At 35.3% G+C, this 25,112-nt stretch overlaps 1 protein-coding gene across 7 annotated transcripts in view; it reads right to left on the bottom strand.

Moving 5' to 3' along the window:
* The window catches only part of BLTP1 (bridge-like lipid transfer protein family member 1), a 207,117-nt gene that overhangs the window by 34,837 nt on the left and 147,168 nt on the right, over positions 1 to 25,112 (bottom strand). For 5 of the 7 annotated variants that reach the window (XM_067036610.1, XM_067036614.1, XM_067036616.1 and 2 more), the window contains 12 exons: positions 19,560 to 19,657; positions 18,628 to 18,813; positions 17,457 to 17,625; positions 15,659 to 15,870; positions 14,458 to 14,656; positions 8,994 to 9,053; positions 6,967 to 7,193; positions 5,689 to 5,819; positions 4,316 to 4,439; positions 2,341 to 2,450; positions 1,601 to 1,691; positions 1,006 to 1,068 (listed from right to left, as the gene is read on the bottom strand). In XM_067036610.1, the coding sequence (XP_066892711.1) occupies positions 1,006 to 1,068; positions 1,601 to 1,691; positions 2,341 to 2,450; positions 4,316 to 4,439; positions 5,689 to 5,819; positions 6,967 to 7,193; positions 8,994 to 9,053; positions 14,458 to 14,656; positions 15,659 to 15,870; positions 17,457 to 17,625; positions 18,628 to 18,813; positions 19,560 to 19,657 (1,670 nt within the window). Of the gene's footprint in view, positions 1 to 1,005; positions 1,069 to 1,600; positions 1,692 to 2,340; positions 2,451 to 4,315; positions 4,440 to 5,688; positions 5,820 to 6,013; positions 6,215 to 6,966; positions 7,194 to 8,993; positions 9,054 to 14,457; positions 14,657 to 15,658; positions 15,871 to 17,456; positions 17,626 to 18,627; positions 18,814 to 19,559; positions 19,658 to 25,112 lie in introns of all 7 variants that reach the window. The other 2 variants (XM_059067561.2, XM_067036615.1) reach the window with 2 other exon arrangements.

Raw genomic sequence — 25,112 nt, 5'->3', positions numbered from 1 at the left:
CCCGCTGCAGAGCACAGGCTCCGGACGCGCAGGCTCAGCGGCCACGGCTCACGGGCCCAGCCGCTCCGCGGCACGTGGGATCCTCCCGGACCGGGCCACAAACCAGTGTCCCCTGCATCGGCAGGCGGACTCTCAACCACTGTACCACCAGGGAAGACCAAGATACAATTTTAAAATTAAATTTTACTTTTATAACTTATATTTAGGGAAAATATGAAGCTTATAAAGGTGTTAACTCAACTTATAAGTGATTGTGTAGCACATTTTCCACACTGTTTTGAACATAATTTTTAATAGATTGCTTTTATACATGCTTTTTTATACCAGTGACTCAAAATAAATAACACTCAATGATTAATTTGTTGTTCTGAGATAGGTTTGATTCTAGTTTGAATTAGGTAACTAATTTTTTCTTAAAGAAAAGATTCATTTTGTATTTGAGTGTAGGGAAAAAGAGATTCAGTTTGGGATTAGAAAATAACTAATATACTGCAGTTTTTGGTTTATGATTTTGTTGAGTTAATCTAGTGTGCTGATTTAGTCCTTTAATTTTGGAGATAAAATAATTACTATTAGGGCTTCCCTGGTGGCGCTGTGGTTGAGAGTCCGCCTGCTGATGCAGGGGACGCGGGTTCGTGCCCCGGTCCGGGAGGATCCCACGTGCCGCGGAGCGGCTGGGCCCGTGAGCCGTGGCCGCTGAGCCTGCGCGTCCGGAGCCTGTGCTCCGCAACGGGAGAGGCCACAGCAGTGAGAAGCCCACGTACCGCAAAATAATAATAATAATAATTACTATTAAATTATAACTGAGTATAGAACTAAAATATATTCATGAAAAAGCTTAGGAAATGTACATGATGAAAAAGAACTGAAACAATCTTAAACCTTTATGTAAAATATCCTCAAGGTCCGAGTTTAGTATGAAATGAGAGGAAGACATTTTGAAAGCAGAGTTTCAGAGTGGTTAATTAGTTTTAAAGCAAAATTTATGTTGTTCTTAAAAAGTACCTGAAAATACCCTTCCCCGGGACAGCTGGACTGTGGTGTACTTCCCCATACCGTTTTTTTCAACTTAATTAAAATAATGAGAAAATTTATAAAAATTCATGAAAAATTAAGAAAACAATGCTTTAAAAGTAAACAAAAAACATTTTAACATAAATTTTAACATGCTATAAAATTAGAATACAACTTTGACACTGACCTTTTTACTACTAGTTTCTGATATTATCTCTACATATTCTGAACAAAAATACATAAACAATAAAATCATTAAGTAAAAACATTCCACATTTACATTTGTGTAAAATACCCAGTTTAATGCAGAGTTGAACTTGAAAGAAAAATTATTCAACAAAATGTTTCTACCTGCAAGCAAGCAGTATGGAGTCTTTATTCTACATGCAAAACACTAACACCTGCGGCATGGCTCTCAATAGTGCTCTGCTATTTGGCAATGTACAGACAGACACCTCAACCATCACAATCCACACTTTCACTGTAATTATGAACTACTATTTCTAAACTGCGTAACTACTATAATTTTGTAATTACTAAAAATTATTTAGCACTGTGTATCTCTAACAAATAGTATCTCTCTTACTGTATCTTGGATATTGAAAGTGACTCTGGGTCCAGGAGATGCTGCATCCACCCGGATTTCTGGGAGCTCCTCAGTTTCACCTACTCGAGAACTATAATAAAATATAAAGTTATAAAACATTAATATTTGTGTTCAAAAAAACCCCCTGGACTTTATAAAAGTCTGATTAATGACATTAACACTTTATTTCTAAATATTTACCTTATCCAAGGATTGAACTTTTGGTATTCCATTTCTTAACCTTTAGCATCTCATAAAAAAAAAGTTCATTGCTTTAACACAAGATTTTCTAAAATTAAACCTTATAAAAAAGAATTTACAGTGTTCATTTACTAGTAAAACTATTTTTCTTCAATAATAAGTAAAATATCCATTTTTCATATGTTAAATGTGTGTATAATCACACTTTTTCTAAAATGACAAATTTAGAGCTGCAGCTACTAACATGCAAATATTCATTTCTTTGTATAGTCTAAGTTTATGCATAAACTTGTCTAAATAGCAGTGTACTTCATTACTAAAAAGCACACAGTGACTTTTATAATACAAAAGTAGAGTATAAATGGGATAGAGGGATTCCTCAAACTTCTTAGTTTGACAGTATCCACTATTACTAGTTTTACTAATAAGGTCCATTTGCTACTTTAATTTTGTAATTTCCCCAATTAGAACACAATTAGTGACCTTTGGCAAAAGAGTCAGCAATTTTATTACTTGTTTCATTGGTTGAAATATATTACCTTGCCCTTTCCATTCGCTTAAGAGGTGGTCTTCCAGAAGCTGAAATGCTTTTCGATCGGCTGTAACTTGGTTTGTAACCCAAACCCCACTTATCCTTTAGGGAAGCAGCCTAATAATGAAAGGGGATAGAAAAAGGGTGCCTTTAGGCAGTTGTTTACTGTTGTAATATCTGGCTTCAGGTAAAATGTTCTGCTATTAAAGAAGTTAGCTTGCCTCCCCCAGGTCAATAACAAGTTATCTTAAATTGTGACTTTAAATGTCACTTAACAACACAGATGGATCAGAGTGCAGCAGGAATCAGCTATTCTTAGTCCTAAGGTCAATTAGGACGGCTGTACAAGGAAAATAGGAGCCACCAGCTCGTTTGAGAGAAAGGACTGGGAGCAGGGATGAGGGGTACAGAAATAAGGAAACAATAAGAAGAGAAAGAAAATGAGAATTAAAAGGAAGGATTCTGGGAGAAAGGGGAGGGGAGGGAGGAGAAGAGGAGATCAGGGAAGAGGGGGAGGGGGAGGGAGGTAGTGACCACTGATCATCCCATGTAACACCCAAGGGTGCCCCCTGACAGAACTCTTTATTACAGAGAAGGAAAGGAAGTGGTGACTGGGACACCCTCCTTGTCACCAAATCCCTCTTCTTCAAATTTGTAGTTTGTGGGGGCTAGATAGTAAACAGATTCTAATACAATGGAAACTCAGAAAGCAAAAGGACTAAAAGGGAATTGAGGGGGAAATACCAAATGAGAAAAATGTTAAGAACGCAGATTTAATTTCAGTAATTTTCCTAATCCTCTCTACCTAGTTTTATTTTTAACAGTTAATTGCCAGGTCTAACCTAGCTTATAAACAGTATGCAAGCAATATTTTCATTATGTTGCATGACTATGAGGTACATAGTGGCAAAAAATTTAAGCACAGAGTTATGCATTACAGAGCATTACTATCCATTTAGTACTATCAGAAGCCAGTGATGAATAACTAACATTGAATTTTATTCCTAATTTAAATAAATAATTTAGAACACTATTCAGATGAGGTTGTCTAGGACTCTGGTGGTGGCCAAGGAAGGAAAATGCAAGCCGATGAACTCTGGGTCCCTGCAACCTTCCCCCCTTTTCTCTAACCTCAACAGCTCTGATTTAATCAGTTTTTATGTATTGGGGTAACACCCAAAAACCATATTCTGGTTAAAAAAAACTGGAGGATTTTGCTGACTATATTTTTAAAAATTAGTTTTTCTACTAACAAGACCACCTTGACCCAAAGCAACCTACCTTCATTTGAATAAGTTTTAGAATTATTTTCTACTATTTTTCTAGTACATCTATCTATATATTTGTTTCAAGTGTTCAGCAATTGGACTAAATCCCAGAATGTGGTAGATAGTAAGGTCAAAGATAAACAGCTTGTCCTTTAAGAGACTCAAATACTAGGTAAGGGCAACTAAATATGCAAATAATAAAGGTAAGAATAAAGTGCTGACAGTATGTAGTGGCTAAGAGTAAAATCCACTGTGGAAAATGGGAGGGGTAGAATGGACATCTCAAAAAATTTCAGATTTGAATTAGAGACAAAAGAAGTATGACTTCATGAAAGGCAGACAGAACACAGTGGCTAAGGGCATAGACTGTAGAATCCCACTGTTTGGGTTTGAATCTTGGCTCCACTGGAATCACTGGCTGTAATAACCTTGGTCAAATTGCTTGACCTCTCTGTGCCTCAGTTTCCTCATCTTTAAAATGGGGAAAGTAATACAAGCTACCACATAGGGTTGTTGTAAAGATTTAATGGGTTGAATGTAAAATGCTTTAAACAGTGCCTGGTACATAGTAGACATGAGATACACAAATCAAGTGTTATCACTAGCAATGGAGGAAGAAAGAGAACAACATAAGCATTCATCATAAAATTTCATAAAGCGAAAAAATGTTTAAATAGTCTACTTTAATAAAATTCTTCTTAAATGTTTACTCACTCGCATACTGGACCTCCGTAATTTTTTACGAACATCTCTTCTAATATCATTCACAGCAACAGATTCTAATTGTTGATAACGTTGAATTTCCTGGTTTATGGTTCCTTCACTTGCACCTAGTTTTCTGGATAAAAAACAAATATGGCAGTTAGTGTAAAGAGGTAACAAAGTAAGAATGATTTTTACTTGCTCCTTTTTAAATATTCTATCAGAATATCAAAGATTATGTAGGGACGCCAAAATCCTGCATAAAGTTAATACTCATATCTGGCAAACTTTAAAAAAAAACTTTCTCTTATGTTTTAGGAAATGGTTCTTATCCATTTCTACATCAAGAGTCTCTGTGATAATCTCAGGAAAGCTATGGAACCACTGAGCAGAATAGTATCTGTATGTAATATTCTACATATAATTTAAGCCACAGGTAAGATTTTAGGGGAGGAAGTATATTTTGCTTCAAGTCAGTTTTCCCTTGATAACAAAACTCAAACTGTAACGTAAGTCAACAGGAAAACGTGAGTCAGTGTATCATAACTGATTTTACAGACAAGTTTTTAGTGAATACCTTTCACTGTACAATGTATACATTTCTGTAAAATCCTCGAATGCAAAAAAAACCCCACAGGTACAGGAGTACAAAGATTAGAAAAGATGAAGTATGTTTTCCACCTTTGGGGAAAACAAAAATTTCAGTTTGGCAAGAATATTTAGTCTTAGAGAGCAAGTATTACCTAGTCAGTACCATTTAGCAGGCTACAGATAAAGAAAAAAATGACTACCACCTACTCCCCCCTCTTGACTCGCCCTACCGTCACCTCCGTTCTAGTGAACTGCTAATACAGGCAGGAAAAAGCATGAAGTTTGAATTCAGACAAACGCAGGTTCAAATTCCAATTCTTTAATCTCTCTGAGCCAGTTTTCTCCTCTATAAAGTTTGGATAATGCCATCTAATCTCACAGAAATGCTGTGAGGATTAAATTGAGATAACATGACAGAATCACAATAGGTACTTAATAAGTTCTAAATTTTCTTCCTCTCAAAAATTTGCATTCCAAAAATACTGTTAGCAAAAAACTCATATTTACATACATATGTGAAGATACATGTATATACACAGAGATGCATATATGTGACTTAAAGTCAGTCATAAACTTCTCAGAAATGGGGAGTTGTGATGGGCACTAGACTAACATTTCTAACTTTATCACTAATGAATGTTTGATCTCAGACAAATCACCAAACTCTTCTGGACGTTGGTGATCTCATTTATAAACTAAAGGGGTTGTACTGGCCCCAATCCAGTTTCCTTCACATTTAAAATCTATTCCATTATTAGGGAATACTCTACTAAATTAAAAATCATTATACATACTTAAGATCATCGATTACTTTGGCCTGTTCATTCAGTTCTCTGATATCCACTATACGCTTCATAATTTTTCTTCCTCGAAGTTCTCCTGGCTGGCTACAAGGAGCTCCTTGTCTTCGATGCTCTACAGCTTCCTGAAAAATCAAAAGCATGTCTGTCAGTAACACCCGCAGGTCACAAAGCAAATCTACCCTATCACAGAAGTAACACCTTAAATCAAAGGAAGCATGCAAGAATCAAAGCCATCTATATTAAGTACGATGATTGGAATTCTCCAGTGATTCAAACCCCTTCATTTTCATAAGGAATCCATTTAGTTGCTACCTACGTTTCCCCATGAGTGAGCTCTGCATGCTTTCAGATGGGACTGGCTAGACTGAGGGGAGGCCCACATCTCTGGGTTACACAGATACTCTGCAGGAACAGAATAGCGCTGATGTGGAGGCCTCAGGCCTAGGAGGTGATTTACAAGTCGTTGCCCAAAGGTGAGCTTGTGGCCATCTCCACTTACTGAACTTCCCTCTGAACTCTAAATGGTAAACAGTAATGTTAATTTTTAAAAAATTTCTTTCCAAGAACAAAACTATTTCATGATACAGTAGTTAAAAGATGTTTCAAAAAATTTTTTACGTTGATAATACAATGAAAGCAGAGAGAAACTTTCTTTTTAACTAATAAATTATAAGTTTAGTAACTAATCAATCTGATACTATAGAATATGTACAGTATAAATGGAAACACACATTTTAAAAATGTATCCTTTGTGTGGGTGCACTTGGCTTTTGACTTTCATTTTTGAACATCACTATTGAGATAATTCACATGCCATAAAATTCACCCATTTAAAATGTATAATGGTTTATAGTCACAAAGTTGTGCAGCCAGCATCAGAATCTATTTAGAACATTTTCACCGCCTCCCAAACAAAACCTCATAACATTAGTCTCTTCCCATCCCCTCTCCCAACCCCCTGAACTCTCCCAGTCCTAGGCAACCAGTGATCTACTGTCTCTACAGATATGCTTACACTTTGTTTTTACCGTTAACATGTTACCTGTAGGTTAAGGCACAAGTTGGTTGACAACCGTTATGAAACAAGGAATTCAGTTAAAAGACAATATTATGGAATTTAAAAAACAATAGTATTTAAATGTAGACACAGAGAACCACCACTCCCTTCCTTCCTCCACAATTAGCAACTACAGTGAATAACACTGACTTAATATCCCTTTCTCAGGGTAAAAGCCAGTCCTGAAAAAGTCTAACTGTGAGTTCACTTACAGTGTGGATAGTGGGAGACATAGTGTCAACTTCATCTTCATCTGACAGGTCAGCGATGTTCACTGAATTTAGATCGGCAATGTCATCTATGTCCTCCTCTCCTGTCAGTGTTGTAAGGGTATTGCCCAGAGCGTTAAGTCTTTTGCCAATGTTAGGATCCATGTGGACATCAATCCCACACATTTTCCACAATACATTGAGTGTCCAGGTGCCAGCACTACTACTTTCTGTTTAAATAAAGAAGTGACATTTTTGGTAAGTCTTGAGTATAGAAATTTAAATAATTCTACATTCAGGGAATAAAGTGGATGGTGGCCCTGTGTAATAACTAATGTCTCTCACAGCTAGATCTGTCAGAAACGTGAGACTGTGGGATTGTATAGTGGACACCTATTGTTTCTCTGTTTTCAGCACTCTTCTTTCCCCATGTGACCTATGAACTCCCTCCTCCCCGAGCCCCCTAGCTGATCTGCCTTCCCATGACTATAGCAGGAGAACTGGCACAGCCCTCCTTCATTAGCCAGAATTAATTAGATGATTAGTCTGAGTAAGGGTTGAAGTTGGAAAACTAAGAATCCTTCCCTGGACTTGGGAAAAGACTGGTCCCTCTCTAGTGACTGAGGGGTGGGGAATGAGGCTCATGAGCTGCTGGCAGCCGTGTTTCCTGCCACGTTTCAGGAGGTCAGCAGTAAGAAAAAATGAAGCAGCCGGAGAGAAGCAGAGACAAGAGCTGGAAAGAGCCCTGGTGACAGCTGGGCTTATTTCCAGCAGTTGCTGAGGGCCCCTGAATTGACCTGCTTCCTTCTCCTGACTGAGATAGCCATTCCTAAGTTTAACTGTGGTCTGCAAATATTCTTTTAACAAGTTTCCCCTTTTAGTTAAGCCAGTTTGAGTACGTTGTTGTCGCTTATAAACAAGACTCCGGACGAAGACTTTTATGTGACTTCCTCCCAATATGTATGTTCACCTCAGTTATCACCTTTTCCTTCTAACATTACTGCTGGAAATTCCCTAACCTTTTCAGTTCTCTGTCAGTGGGGACTGCAGGCCTTGCTATTTTCTGAGACAGTTTACTTAGGATGAGCGCTGAGACTAAGTTTTGGAGGATAAGAGGAATAGTAAGGAGAAAAGGAAATCTACTCATCTTAATCAGCTTCTACCCCCTCAACATTTTAAGTGCTCTTAAATAAATATCTCCATTTATCTTCCCCTAATTTTATACCAGTAAAAATCATAAAAGTTTACACTATGCTGTCATCTTAGTTAAGACAGATTATTACTTCTATGGTTATCTCCTAACCAGTTTCCTAGATTTTTCTCCTCTCTAATCCTTGAAAGTGTCCCTTTGATACTGTCGCTCTGCCTTCTTGCTCAAAAACACTCAATGGCTTTCTCACTGCCCACCAAGTCAAGCCCAGATTCCTTAATTTGGGATTTAAGATTTTTCTCATCTTATTTTCACATAACTCTATTCCAGCTAATTTGGACAACTCTAACTAGACACTGTGTTTTGACATCATGACAGGTATTATTCTCTCTGCCTGAATTTTCTCTATTCATACTTTTCAGTTTTTGCTTAAGAAACAATTTTATCCATCTTTCAAGTCCTTGTTTAAATGCTCATTCCAGTATCCTTTGAAATTTAGAAATTTTATCTCCTTCCTATAAATTTCAATAATTGGAATTTTATATATTTTTTGAACTTATCACTTATCGCAGTTGAGTTATGCTGCAGAGCTGTAACTACATTATTAGAATTTAAACTTATATGGCATAGAAAGTATATCTTATTCATCTTTGCCTTTCCCAAAACATTTTGTAGTGTATCTTGCACACTGATGGTGTCTAATTAATTGTTAGATAAATAAAAATATGCTAATATTATTGCAAAATAGTTTTTAAAAATTAGGGAATACCAGAATGAGTTTAGTTAAAAGAGCCTCTAATATAAAGGCAGGAAAAATGGATAAAAAAAGCAGAATTCTACCAGATATATATAGCAAAAGTAATACCAAAGGTGAACTCACCAGCAGCTGCTTGGCCTGTAGTCCTGGAACACACTTCATAGGTACCATCTGGAACTACACCTGCACAAAAATCACTCCCAAAATAAGTTTCAATAAAATTATGCTTGTGATTAAATATTACACTGCAATTTTTCTTCCAAAAATGATTACCTAAATATAAACAGGATTACCTGCCTCTCTAGGTTTCAGTTTCTTTTTTAAAAAATTTAATTTATTAATTTATTTATTTTATACAGCAGGTTCTTATTAGTTATCTATCTGATACATCTTAGTGTATTAGGTTTCAGTTTCTAATCTGGAGAATGAAAGGGCTACCTTAAATGACTTATGGTATCTATTTAATATCTCACAATATTTTATTCTTATCGATTTTAAGAACTAAACTGCACACACCTGAAACTAATATATTGTAAATCAACCATACCTCAATAAAGAAAAAAAGATTTGACTCCAGTTTTATCTTTACATTCTGCATGTGATTTCCTTATCTGAGTGACAATACCTGGCCAACTCTGAAACTCTAGTTTCCAGATGCTATTGTACCATCATGAGTGAATGGCACTTTGAGAATGCAAATAATATTAAAATGATTTTTTGATAACTAAGAACTGCCACATTAGGTCACAGACATGATCCATCAACCCTGTCTTTTACTTTGACAAGAATCATTTTATGAGGGGATTAAAAAAATGATTGTCTGCCATGATGTCAACCTCATAACGTCAGCCTCCTAAGGTCATCGACCTATCCCCAGAACATATCTAACTTTAACTTTGAAACATTTACTATTTCTTAGCTTTAATCAGATAATTTCAGCTTTTTTAAGAGGTTAATTAAATCAACAAAAGACATACCATCCTTGAAACAACTTTTAAACAAAGTAGAGCCTAAAGATAGAATTAAGACCCTTTCTCAGTAATCCTTAATGGAAACCAAATTTCAGTCTAAACCTGACAATAAATATACCATAAATAAAATGTCCTTTTGCAATTCATTCCATATTCTAAACTGGTATTCAAATGTTACTCAAATGTGAGTTGTAGAAATACTACAATTTAGGGACTTCCCTGGTGGTCCGGTGGTTAAGACTCCACGCTCCCAATGCAGGGGGCCTGGGTTCAATCCCTGGTCAGGGAGCTAGATCCTGCGTGCCACAACTAAGGATCCTGCATACTGCAACTAAGACCCGGCACAGCCAAATAAATAGATTAATTAAACAAACAAAAAAAAGAAATACTACAATTTATTTTGGGAGAAAGGGTCTATAAATGACAATTTCTATTATGTATTTTTTAAGATGGTGCCAATAACTTTAAAATCTAAATTATACTTTTGAACCATATGGTACTTGTGCCTCACATACAACTTATAAAAATGAATTAGATCTTGTTTGGGGGTAAAAGATTGCCTAATTCACCTTTAATGTCATAGTTATAAATCAGAGCAAAAAAACCTAGACTACCCTTTCAAATCTTAAGACTGCTGGAATGAAAAGAAAAGCCTCTGAAATTGGAGTAATATAACTAAGGCCAAGTGAAAGTAAGAAACAGTAAGTTTAAAAAGGGTAGAAAAATTGGGGACTTCCAATCCCAAGAAGTGCTAGAGAATTTTTTAATATTAAGCTAAAATAAAAGATTATATAAATCCATAGAATACAGAGGCATGATGAATTAATAAGGAACATTAAAATTCTTAGGAGTAGATCTGAATCCTGAAAGTGAGAAGTAGGAAACCAACTGGGCTCTTTCCCATTGTACCTCATCTTGAGTTGGACCAACCAGAATGCAGGATGGCAGTATTCCTGCTGTGACAACCAAATGCTGCTACCCCAGGTGTCAGCAGAAAGCTTGGAACTTTTCAAACTTCTGATGGTTTAGTTTTTCGAAATACACGTTAAAGAAAAGCGTCTAATCTTTACTATTTAAGTGGTCCATGGAACCCTTCCTATAGATTGTCCTTTCTAATTTTTATTGTACTTCCCCCCAAAATATTATCACCTAGAGAGGAAATTACACCGGGCTACATATATATATATATATATATATATATATATATATATATATATATATATATATATATATAAAATTTTTTTTGGCCATGCCGCTTGGCTTGCAGAATCTTAGTTCCCCAACCAGGGATCAAACCTGGGCCCCGCCTGTGAAAGCACCAAGTCCTAACCACTGGACCACCAGGGAATTAACGACACAGGGCCATCTTTTTTCTAGGGCACGATATTTTTTTTTAACATCTTTATTGGAGTATAACTGCTTTACAATGTTGTGTTAGTTTCTGCTGTATAACAAAGTGAATCAGCTATATGTATACATATATCCCCATATCCCCTCCCTCTTGCATCTCCCTCCCACCCTCCCTATCCCACCCCTCTAGGTGTTCACAAAGCTCCCTGTGCTATGTGGCTGCTTCCCACTAGCTATCTGTTTTACATTAGGTAGTGTATATACGTCCATGCCACTCTCCCACTTCGTCCCAGCTTACCCTTCCCCCTCCCCATGTCCTCAAGTCCATTCTCTACATCTGTGTCTTTATTCCTGTCCTGCCCCTAGGTTCTTCAGAACCTTTTTTTTTTTTTACATTCTACATATGTGTTAGCATATGGTATTTGTTTTTCTCTTTCTGACTTACTTCACTCTGTATGACAGACTCTAGGTCCATCCACCTCACTACAAATACCTCAATGTCATTTCTTTTATGGCTAATATTCCACTGTGTGTGTATATATATATATATATATATATATATATATATATATATATATATGCCACATCTTCTTTATCCATTCATCTGTTATTGGACACTTAGGTTGCTTCCATGTCCTGGCTATGGTAAATAGAGCTGCAATGAACATTGTGGTACATGACTCTTTTTGAATTATGGTTTTCTCAGGGTATATGCCCAGTAGTGGGATTGCTGGGTCACATGGTAGTTCTATTTGTAGTTTTTTAAGGAACCTCCATACTGTTCTCCATAGTGGCTGTATCAATTTACATTCCCACCAGCAGTGCAAGAGGGTTCCCTTTTCTCCACACCCTCTCTAGCATTTATTGTTTCTAGATTTTTTGATGCTGGCCATTCTGACTGGTGTGAGGTGATATCTCATTGTAGTTTTGATTTGCATTTCTCAAATGATTAGCGATGTTGAGCATCCTTTCATGTGTTTGTTGGCAATCTGTATACCTTCTTTGGAGAAATGTCTATTTAGGTCTTCTGGCCATTTTTGGATTTGGTTGTTTGTTTTTTTGATATTGAGATTCATGAGCTGCTTGTAAATTTTGGAGATTAATCCTTTGTCAGTTGATTCGTTTGCAAATATTTTCTCCCATTCTGAGGGTTGTCTTTTCATCTTGTTTATGCTTTTCTTTGCTGTGTAAAAGCTTTTAAGTTTCATTAGGTCCCATTTGTTTATTTTTGTTTTTATTTCCATTTCTCTAGGAGGTGGGTCAAAAAGGATGTTGCTGTGATTTATGTCATAGAGTGTTCTTCCTGTGTTTTCCTCTAAGAGTTTTATAGTGTCTGGCCTTACATTTAGGTCTTTAATCCATTTTGAGTTTATTTTTGTGTATGGTGTTAGGGAGTGTCCTAATTTCATGCTTTTACATGTACCAGTCCAGTTTTCTCAGCACCACTTATTGAAGAGGCTGTCTTTTCTCCATTGTATATTCTTGCCTCCTTTATCAAAAATAAGGTGACCATATGTGCGTGGGTTTATCTCCGGGCTTTCTGTCCTGTTCCACTGATCTATATTTCTGTTTCTGTAGGGCATGATTTTTAAATGATCTGTGAAAAAAAATCCTAAGGCATAATCCTACTTTTCCTTATTTCTCTGCCCTAAACTCAACTCTTATTTTAAAAAAATTGTCAGTTATATCCAAGTATACTTACTACTAATAAAAACTCCAAAATAGTAAACTAACTGGTGAATCTGTAATTTAGAATTCTTTTATGTCAGCAAAACAACTACTCTACTCATCTCATTTGCCACTCTCCCAAAACACCAAACAATAAGCATGTTACAAAAACAAGTCATTTGATACCCTCCAAAACCCCAAATAAATTATGATTATCATAATTATCAGCATGTTAGTGTTCTACTTTGCTGGTATATTATCCACTGAGGTGCTGAGTTATTGTTTATATTTTTTAATATGTGTTTTTGACTTTGAGTCAGAGGCATGTTTCTTATGCATTTTCCCTTTGTTTAAACTGTTAAGGAAATGGTATCCTTCCTTGCTTCTAAATATATTCTATCCAGTATGACTATAATGATGGCAAAATGTCATCTTAATAAAAATCAATAGGTTTAAATTTATTTTAAGGAAAAAAACACACAAACAAAAGAAGTTATGGTGACTTTTTAAAACATATATAACAACCATGTAAAATGATTACTTGTCAAAATTTCTGATGAAGGCTAATTTTGGTCTTTTGGGTTTTAGGCATGAGTATTTTGATATCAAGTCTTCTTAATAACCTGAAGTATTTCAAAGAAATCCTAGTATTTTACCTATGAATTATCTAAATGCAAAGCATTCAAAACCAAAAAATTTCACCTAAAATTTTAGCCAATATTAAACGCTAAAACTTCAATTTTTGATATAAAAACACTGGAAAGTTCTCCCAATACTCAAAGAAAACCCAGAACTGGAAAGAAGATTTTCTTCCAGTGAAGAGAGGAAAAAATTGCTAGATAATGGCATACCACCTTCTGAAAAGTAATTAATGTTGTTTTACAGATTAGCTGAGGAATTTTAGTCCACAACCTTTAATTCCTCAAATATAATTTTTCATTAAGATTAATGATAACACAACATTGTAAAGCAACTATACTCCAATAAAAATTAATTAAAAATAGATTAATGATGCTTTATCAAGTCTGCTGTAATGTTTAAAATATTAAAATAAAAATAAATCCCTGTACCTTCAAAATAGCATATAAACACAGCTTTAGTTATTCACAACCAGAGGAATAACTAAAGCTGTGTTTAATGGAGCATAATAGAATCAGAGGAATTCACACAAATTATACTCTGTATACTACATATATGGACATGTGGACTTAGTTATGGCTGGAGTCCCTGCTCCCGGTTATCCTGTATTATGTTATAGGATGAACTGGATCTTACACATTTATCACTTTGTTTCAAGATCCCCACAGAACAAAGACACTTTGCCTGCTCATTCACAAATCAATTACAGGAAAAATCAGGGAGTGAGCAAACCTTCAAATGTTATACCATCAAAAAGAATACCAGTTGCTTTACTTACGGAAACAACGGAAAGCTGCAGTTGTTCACAAATATGTTCTGATATCTTTAATTAGAAATAGCCTTTATTTCACAAAGTCCAATAACATTCCTATATATGAACATCCCTTAGTTTTACTTATGAAGACACTGGGATTAATTTTTAAAAATTCAACACCTCTTACAGAAAATAAGACACTCACAGGCATTCATCACTAGGTCCCCACGAATTTCTGGTTTCCAGTCATCCCATGACGTCTCAAAGCCATCAGCAAAACGGATACAGAAGTTTTTGAAATGCCCTTTACTAACTAGAGATTCTGAAGAACAAGCAGTGATGAGAGTACTTTCAATGGTCAGTACTAAAGCAGAACCAGTGTCAAGGTCTCCAGTGTGATTAGACTGCAAAATATATTAAAGAAATGAGACAAAAGGTGACAACTTTTAAAATTTGGAAACCTCACAGGATTCATAAGATCAAACATCTAAAAAGGGTCAACCCTAGAGAGCTTCATTAAAAAGCAGTTTAGAAAGATGCCTACTTTTAAAATTAAATTGCTCATGGGAAATGCACTGCCATGTGCATTTTTTTTAAACTAAACTTGCAAAAGGCTAATTATCTGTTCTTTTTATCTCAAGCCTTTTAGTTTGTGTGGAACATTTTCATTTTGACAACCATCCCTGGTGTGTACGCCTTCCTAAGCTCTGTCCATCATGTCATTAAAATACCATTTTTCAACAAGTGGCTACAGGTTAAGGTAAATTATAACAGTAAAATGTAGACCTCTGTATCTGTTATAATTGTAACTTCTTAGCCTAACAGGGGGTTCATAGCCTTTTCCTTCACACAGATGTGCATGCAAATATGTATTCCTGAGAACTGGTCCTAAATCACAAAGAGCAAATTTTTGCTTTATCCAGTACACATAACTTGGAAGTTTTGTTACCATTAAATATTATAGTTTAAAAGAATTTTTGAAATTCCCTACACTGTTTTACATAAAGTTATTAAACATTATTATATAGCATCCTTAAATATCCTTTGTTTCTATTTTATTATCAAGTGTATGCCAAAGATGTCTTGGCTAAATACAAAACAAATAAAAAATTTTGAAAACTAAGCTGCTGTTTTTCCAAGGTAAAAATTAAGATTTATTAGGTGGGTGTCAATCTCATTACTATTATGAGGCATATCAGAATGCTTCAGAGAAAAGTCTCATGAAATTGATATTTAATACACTGTGGATGAATAACGGTTGAAGGGGTTCAATCTTACTTGCTATCTACTAAACTCAAGTTATAAACTGTTATCCTGAAAAGCTTATTGTTATACTCTATACACATAAAAATGGTTTCTAGAAATGTCTGGCTCTTAATCTTGGACTGCGATTCGATTTTTTATACCTGTGCAGTATTTGTGATAGGCAGGCAAATTCCCAGGTCATTCACAGTGAGCTGGAGGAAGAGAGTCCCAAACGCCTGGGCTGACGTTTGCTGGATACCAGGCAACATATCTACCACTTCCTTTGTAGCCATATGAATATCTTTATGTAAAGCCATTCGTTGTTCATTCCAATTGTCATAGGCAGCCTTATAATTCAGCCAAAACAGCACAGCTTTTGATAATTAAGACAGGGCAGAAGGAAAATTAAAATAAAAACTGTAAAGCTATATGGCAAGTAAACCTCTAGAGCTGCAAAATCCTGTTGATTAATAAAAATTATTCCCAGAAAACTGTAGCATTAGAATTTGAAAGGATCTAAGAGGATACAGTCAACTTGAGAAATGAAAAAAGCAGAAAGCAGGCGACTGCAAAGTGGCAAAAGAATAAACTCCAGGTCTGTTCATTCATTCAATGAATTAGTTGTGAAATGCCTACTATATATGCTAGGCATTGGCATGGAATAACAAACGAAAACAGACATGGTCCCTGACCATATACAGCTTTCTGTTACAACAGTTAAAAATTCTTGAAGGAGAGGTATGTAATACTGGGAGTATACATTAATAAAGTGTGATTTAGAGAGAGAAGTCGAAGACATCTGAGTTTGTAACAAGAATGAAACTTAAGGTAAACCATCATTTAATGCAGTATATACAAGGAGGAGTCTAAAGAGAGATAAAGATGAAGGGGCCAGAGAAGCAGAAGGAAAAGCAGATGTTATGTCATGGACACAAAGAGTAGAAAGTACTTTAAGGAGTTGCTGAAAGTTGATCAAAAGTTGGTAAGATGAGAAATGAAAAAAAAAATGTGCACCAGATTTAGCAAAATAAAATGGTAAGGGCAGTTTTCTAACAAACTGATCTTATCACCAGCCAATGCCCACCACCGATCTAAATCTTTTATGGCTTCATAAATGGTTCTTCATTACTTCTAAAATACAATTCCTATTTGCCCAAGACACATTAATTAGATCCTATCTATCATTCAGTCTTATTTCCCATTATTTTATTTTATAAAAGTGGCTGCTATATTTTCTTAGACCTCTGTGCTCGTATATATTCATTCATGTTCTTTCTCACTTGGCAAATATTTATTTAATTCTTAACTACATGCCTGGGACTGTTTTAGGCCTTCAGATACAGAGGCAAATAGGACAAGCTTTCATTTCCTGTCTCCTTGGTGAACTCCTAACTCCAAGTTGAATCTGAAAATTTAGTTTCTCCTCTGAGAAGCACAGAGAAAGTTAAGACACCCTCAGGTATAAGGGGAAAAAAAAGAAGTGTGTGTGTGTGTGTGTGTGTGTGTGTGTGTGTGTGTGTGTGTGTGTATATCTATATATCTCCACTCTGTAGTCTACTTTGTTCTCTTTCCCACTGAACTGAGAGCTCCTTGAGGGCAGAGATCCTGTTTTCCATATTTATATTCCACTTCTAGACAGTAAACAATAAATGTTTATAGAATAAATGAATAAAGACAGTGCTAAGACAATTGGGTGCAATAGTTATCCAAACCAAAAAATTTAAAATTCTGAATCAGACATTCCTATAGATCCATGTAAAAAGCAAATAACTTTAAAAAGTAAAGTAACTTCAAAAACTGATGGTAGTAAGCAAGAAACTTTTTTTGGATGCTCACATTTCAAATTTAAGAGACATTTAGCTGTCAAGCATGTAAACTGGCAAACTACAGATGATTTTTTCTAGCATTACCAAAACATTTCTGAATCTAACAAGACAGTATTGATAGACTTCATCTTACCTCTATCAAAGGCCACAGGCTGTGCATAAACAATTGGTCTATTCAGGGTAATAAGCACAGCTTCCCTATCTGAAGAACCACTGATTTCTTCTCGCAGGGCATTTCTTAACCCAATTCTAGTTTTAAAATAGGCAACCTGATGAAAATCAGAACCAGCTTCCTCATAAACCTAAAATAAAATTAAAAGCTCAATAAAATCAAATAATGGAAAATATTTTAGTTTAAAAAAATTAGAAGTTTTAACACAATTAATGGTATTGTTCACTTGAAGAACTACAGTACATTTTTCTCTGTTTCATTTGTCAATGATAAATTCTTGATACTCTGTACCATAAACACTTGAAATTAATATATAATATGAATGGGTATATAAGAAATAAATAGGAAGTCATACATAAAATTCATATAAAAGCTAGCATTAGGGCCATATCCTCAATGGCAATGTATTAAATGTTTCAAGATAATTAGATCCTCTCTCCTCTCAAACTGTGTTTCTATTTGAAAAAATTACTGTTTTTCTAGAGATGACATGAAATTTTTGTTCATTTATTCCCCCACATAATCTTTACTACAGCCACTGAGTTTTGAAAAGTGACTGGTATTCTTTTACTCTTCAAACTAAAGAAGGAAAAAGGTTAAATCTACATAATAATTTTTAGCAAAAAAAATAGTAAAATTCCCTGATGAGCTGTAAAGTTAATTTTTATAAAACAGAATCTGATTTACTGTCGTATATATACCAACATATATATACACATTTTTTAAACTTTACATGTTTAATATTATAGCATGCAAAATTTGCCAGTATCAAACAGGACAGCTAAGAAACTTAGTAACATTTTAAAGACTGACCAATGTTCGTACAACGTGTTGAAATAAAAGATAATGTTTAACAAAATCAAGAGAAATTACAAGCGAATATTTATGAAGATACTAGATTCAAGTTTCATGTGATTGCATTTGCACTGAACAAAATACCACCAATATACTCAATGAAATACCAAGGTAAAATTATAAGGGCCTTCTTAAATGATTTTTTATTAGAATTTACAATCAAATTTTAGGAACTTCAACTCAATACTTTTTAAAATATAGTAATACTTAAAGTAGTTTAAATTGATGTGCAAAGTTTAAAAGCCACAGTTTTAATATCAACATATTCAGCACTCACCTGATGTTTAACAATTTGTCCTAATGCCAGATTTAAATCCACTTGGCATTTACCAAACAGTTTCAGATAGCTGCTACTTCCTGGTGAAGCTTTGGTTTGAAGTCGGTTCGAAAGTTCCAGTTCAATCAATCCAGTTTCAAATCTCACAGCTCTCATTGAGGGAGTTGTGGCCGTTACTTGAATACCCTAGCAGATTATATGTTTGGAGGAAAAAAGGAATCTTAAAACAATGTACACCCACACAAATGAAATCTTTCAATATATGATAAATAAAACAGCCATGTTTTAAAACACATACAGGATGCCTGATGAACTGATAAAACTGGCAACATCCTTTAATTTCTCATGTCAGTAGGAACTTCTTTAGCTATTAAGTTTAATTTCAGCATTCTGTATTTAAAATATAGACTGTTCATGTGTTAAATACATTAATTACAAGTAAATAACTATTTGGTAAGAATGATTTTTATTTTTAAGAACACTAATGTCATAAATATTGGAAATAACGTTTCTATTAAGGTATTATTTTAACTGGACAATTGTACAAAATATTTCTTACAGAGTAATTTATAACAGCAATAATTAGAAAAAAGTCAAAAGGTTCATCTGAAGGAAGTAGCTAAATTGTTACAACTGTATAATATATAGCACAGCTGTTCAAAAAGATAAAGTGGATCTAAATGTTCTGATATGGAAAGGTATTCAAGGTTTTTAAAAATGCAGAAATATATACATATATAAAAATACAAATAGGAAAACGTCCTAAAGGATATTCAATTGTTAAAGCTTCTTCTCTGCGTGGACAGGGTTATACTTCAGTTTTATTTTCTATTTGGCATACTCATATATCATATGGTTTTTCTACAAGCATACATTAATTAAGTAGAAAAATACTTCTTAAAGAATCATTATTATATTATTATTTATGTTACCTTAAACTGCAAGTTCAGGGAATAGAGTAGAATTTTAGGCTTATCTCCATCTGCTGTTCCATCATGTTCGTTCCAAAGAGGAATAGGTTGCTCCCCACCTGAAAGAGGTTAAATAATTGAAGATTTGAGGCAATTTCTTTAAAAGGAAAATAATAACTACTTTCTGTGCTTAAAAACACACACACACACACACACACACACACACACACACACAACATTTTCTTTTTCCTGCTCATTAACTCAATCTTTAACAGGGAACTTTAGCCATGTCACATTTCATTGAGGCAGATGTTATAAGATACGGACAGGACTGCATATGTAGATATTTATTAAGAACATTTTATAAGGACTAGAACTAAGATCCCACAAGCTGCGTGGTGCGGCCAGAGGGAAAAAAAACATTTTATAAGGACTAAATTAAGACATTACACCTATAATTACACCAAACATGATTATACACCTGAGAAAATATATTTGAGGGAAAAACAGTACAATGAAATAATTTCTTCAATCAAAAATGTGACCTTTGTCATTTATATTTGTGTGTCATAAAAAAGAATGGAAGAAAAAAATAAAGGTGGAGAAATAAAAAATAAGGTAATAATTAAGAGTGTGACAATAAAGGTTTGGCCTATACATGAAAACAAAATGGCGGCAGAGGACCCTGGGGATAAAGTTCCTATTAATAGACCATTTGTTGCCCAGGCATTGTGGCATTCGGGAAATAATGTTCTAATATTTTAAAATCCAACTTCTATCTCCACTTCTCTTTCCCTTATTGTAAAAACTTTTCTGTATGCTTACATTTCAAATATTCTATCTTAAAATGATTCATCTTTTTCTATGTATATTGAATTTAGCATCATCCCAGGGAGCAAATATAAGTGGGATGGGAAGTTTTTTCCTAGTAGGTAATCAATTAATGTAATTCATCATATCAACAGGCTAAAGAAGAAAAATCACATTATCATATTACGGGATGCAGAAAAAGCGTTTGACAAAATCCAACACCTATTGATAGTAAAGATTCTCAGTAAACTAGGAGCAGAGGAGAACTTCCTCAACTCAATAGAGAATATCTACAAAAAACCTACAGCTAGTATGATCCTTAATGGTGAAAAGCTCTTAGTTTCCTCACTAAGATAAGGTACAAACCAAGGATGTCTGCTCTTACCACTCCTTTTCAACATCATACAAGAAGTCCTAGCTAATGCAATAAGAAAAGGAAAAAAAAGATATACAGATTGGGAAGGAAGAGATAAAACTGTCTCTGTTCACAAATGACCTGATCATCTATGTAGAAGTTCCTGGAACCAGTAAGTGATTATAGCAAGATTGCAGGATACAAGGTTAATAATATACAAAGGTCAGTCACTTTCCTATATACCAGCAATAAACAGTGGAATGTGAAATTAAAAACACAATACCATTTACATTAGCACCACAAAAAATAAGATACTTAAGTATAAATTAACAATATATATACACAAGATCTACATGAGAAAACCTACAAAACTCTGATAATGTCAGTTCTTCCCAACTTGCTCTCTAGATTCAATGCAACCCCAGTCAAAATCCTACCAAGTTGGGCTTCCCTGGTGGCGCAGTGGTTGAGAGTCCGCCTGCCGATGCAGGGGACACGGGTTCGTGCCCCGGTCCGGGAAGATCCCACATGCCGCGGAGCGGCTGGGCCCGTGAGCCATGGCCGCTGCGCCTGCGCGTCCGGAGGGAGAGGCCACAACAGTGAGAGGCCCGCATACCGCAAAAAAAAAAAAAAAAAAAAAAAAAAAAAAAATCCTACCAAGTTATTTTGTGGGTATTGACAAGCTCATTCTAAGGTGTACGTGAAGAGACAAAAAACCCAGAATAGCCAATAAAATATTGAAGGAGAAGACCAAAACTAGAAGACTTAAATTACCTGACTTCAAGACTACAAGCTAATCAAGACAGTGTGGTACTGGTGAAATAACAGACAAAAAGATCAATGGAACAGAAGGGAGAGCACAAAAGTAGATCCACATAAATATAGTCAACTAATCTTTGACAAATGAGCAAAGGCAATACAACTGAGCAAAGGCAATACAATGGAGCAAAGATACAGTCTTTTCAACATATGTTGCTAGAATACCTGGACATCCACATGCAAAAAAATACATCTAGATATAGACCTTAAACCTGTCACAAAAATTAACTCATCATGGATCACAGGCCTAAAGGTAAAACACAAAACTACAAAAATCATATAAGATAACAAAGGAGAAAACCTTAATGACCTTCTGTATGACAATGACTTTTTGGATACAACACCAAAGGCATGATCCATGAAAGAAAGAATTGATAAATTAGACTTTAAAAAATTTTTTTTTTAATTTTAATTTTTTTTTTTGTCACACCGCACAGAATGAGGGATCTTAGTCCCCCAGCCAGTGATCAAACTCGCACCCCTTGCAGTGGAAGCACGGAGTCTTAACCACTGGACCACCAGGGAAGTCCCAAGCTAGACTTTATTAAAATTAAAAACTTCTGCTCTGAGAAGACAGTGTCAAGAGAATAACAAGACAAGCCACAACTGGGAGGAAATATTTCCAAAAGATACATGTGTAAAGGACTATTATCCATAATGTGCAAAGAGCTCTTAAACTCAACAATAAGAAAACAACCTGATTAAAAATGGGCCAAACATTTTAATAAACACCTCACCAAAGAAGATATACAGATGGCAAATAAGCACATGAAAAGGTGCTTCACATCATGTCATCAGGGAAAGGCACACCCATCAGAACATCCAAAATCTAGAACAGTGACAAACAACACAAAATGCTGGGGGGATGTGGAGCAAAAGGAACTTTCATTCATTTCTGGTGGGAATGCAAAATGGTACAGTCACTTTGGAAGACAGTTTGGCAGTTTCCTATAAAACTAAACATACTTTTATATGATCCATATGATCCAGCAATCTTGCACCTTGGCAGTTACCAAAAGGAGATGAAAACTTATGTCCACACAGAAACTTGCATATGGATGTTTATAGCACCTTAATTCATAATAGCCAAAACCTGGAAGCAACCAAGGGAGGAATAAATAGGCAAAGAACAGAGGATTTTTAGGGCAGTGGAACTACTCTGTAGGATATTATAATGATGGATACACATCATTATACACTTGTTCAAACCCACAGAATGTACAATGCCAAGAGTGAATCCTAATGTAAACTATGGGCTTTTGGTGATAATGGTGTGTCAATGTAGGTTTGTCAGTTGTAACAAACGTACCACTCTAATGGGGGACTTTGATAATGGGGGAGGCTACGCATGACCGAAGGCAGAGGGTATCTGGGAAATCTCTGTACCTTCCCCTCAATTTTGCCGTAAACCTAAAACTGTTCTAAAAAATAAAGTCGATTTTTAAAAAAGGCTATTTGTTTTGTTCATCTATCACTATCCTGAATATCTTTTATATAGTTTCAGAAAAAAATTTTTTTTAATTTAAAAGACAAGCTCTGCCTCTTACAAAATGTATTACGTAATACTTTTAGTTTATAGAAATATCAGAGACACTATTAGTCACATTAACTCCACAGTTTTTACCTTGTTATGAATTAAATATAGACCTGGTCCAATTGTAAGAAGGTAACCTCACTATATATATATATTTCTCATTACATACAAATGGCTGTACATACTCAAAAATAGACCTCTTCTCTTTACTAAGTCAGTGCTTCTCTACACCTTTCTGAAACCCAGGCAATCCATGGGCAATAACATTATAAGAACTGATTCTTCAAAAAAGAATTTTCCTAGCAAACTTGATGACGATTGTGAACATGAGTATTCCTATGCAACAGAAAATGTCCTAAAGCTAAATGTAACATGAAGGAAAAGCAGGAGGAAAAAGTTTAAGAAACAAATAAGGAAAATAATCATGAAGATTATGGGAAAGTAGGGAAGCAATATAGAGATTAGAATACTAAGAAATGTGGCTACAGGGATTCTAAGTATTCCCTCTCAATAATCTGTTACATTCTCTGGTTTTGAAAAGATAAGGGAACATCTGTGCTCCATGAGGCCCTGGGCCAACTGGATGATATGTGATTTATTTTACATTTCAGCTATTTTCCTAGGGTTCATGCTGTCTCTACCGTCAGGAAGGAATGGTTCAGGGAGCAGATCTAGCCACTAAATGACTTTGGCATCATTATCTGATTTCTCTATTCTTCACAGTGATTAGCACGTCTTCATGGTTAGAACATTAATTTCCAGTCTTCTTTTCCAGTTCATTATTCATAGACCTAGGGGTACACTTTACTTATAACTCCTAACTGAATGTAATTCAAAGGTTAAGAAAAGCCTTTCTTTTTCATCAAAACCACTTTGACAGCTTGCAGTACCAGACTAATACGGGAAACTCTATAATCCTAGCTTTTTACCTTAAGAAATACAAGGTTAATGGAAAAGTCTGTTTGTTTTTTAGTTATACATATTCAGCAATAGCAGTCTTGAAAATACTCTTTAAAACTCATAAAAATTTACCAACGTTAAATATTCTTTACTTTCACATTATAGACAATGTTCTAAAGTGATATCAACCAGGTAAATGGGCCACATTAAAACTTCTGTATGGTCTCCTAGACGAGACACCTTCAGTGGCAGAAGGGGCTTCTGCTATGTAGTCATCCCTCCCTTAATGGTTTGTATTCAACCATTTTTAGAAAAATTCCAAGACTACCAATTGGTCTGATTTTTATATTAACTTGTAAAATTCTATAGCTCTGCTAGGCTTCTTCAATGTGATCATTAAGTAGCTTCCTGACCTCAGATACAACCAGAACCAACCCAGGAGAATCAGGAAAATCTCTTGCTCACACAGCTGCTACATAATTTAATTCCCTAATCCATGTTCTGTCCTCCTTCAGGGCCTTATCAAATACTGGTCCATAAGCTCTGCCTGAATCCTCTCTACTTCTCCTTTCTTGCCAAATGAGACTTCACTTGTGAGGTTTTGAATATGACTTCCTCTGTGAAACCTTTTCTGATTCCTTCAACTACGTTAGTTTCTCCTTTGACACAGACATAGCACCTTCTTCTTGTCATTCAGAGAACTCATCACAATTATAATATACTATCTAGATACTTAATAAATTTGTAAAATATCCATCAACATGGAGGAATCTCCTCTTTTTTTCTTTTTGTTTTGTGGTACGCGGGCCTCTCACTGCTGTGGCCTCTCCTGTTGCGGAGCACAGGCTCTGGACGCGCAGGCTCAGCGGCCATGGCTCACGGGCCCAGCCGCTCCGCGGCATGGGGGATCTTCCCGGACCGGGGCACGAACCCGTGGTCCCCTGCATCGGCAGGCGGACTCTCAACCACTGCGCCACCAGGGAAGCCCAGAGGAATCTCCTCTTGATGCCAATTTATAGATGAGGCTTAACTATTATTTTAACATGATTATATTCATACTGAAATATTCAGCCTCAAGAACTGTTATACAGTCAACTTGTTTTCCACCCTAATGCCTCTTAATACTTTACCTTGTGAATTAATAATCAATTAACTG

The sequence above is a fragment of the Kogia breviceps genome, chromosome 6 (assembly GCF_026419965.1).
Source record: "Kogia breviceps isolate mKogBre1 chromosome 6, mKogBre1 haplotype 1, whole genome shotgun sequence".
Taxonomy (NCBI): Eukaryota; Metazoa; Chordata; class Mammalia; order Artiodactyla; family Physeteridae; genus Kogia; species Kogia breviceps.
This window is presented reverse-complemented; position numbering and strand designations above follow the sequence as displayed.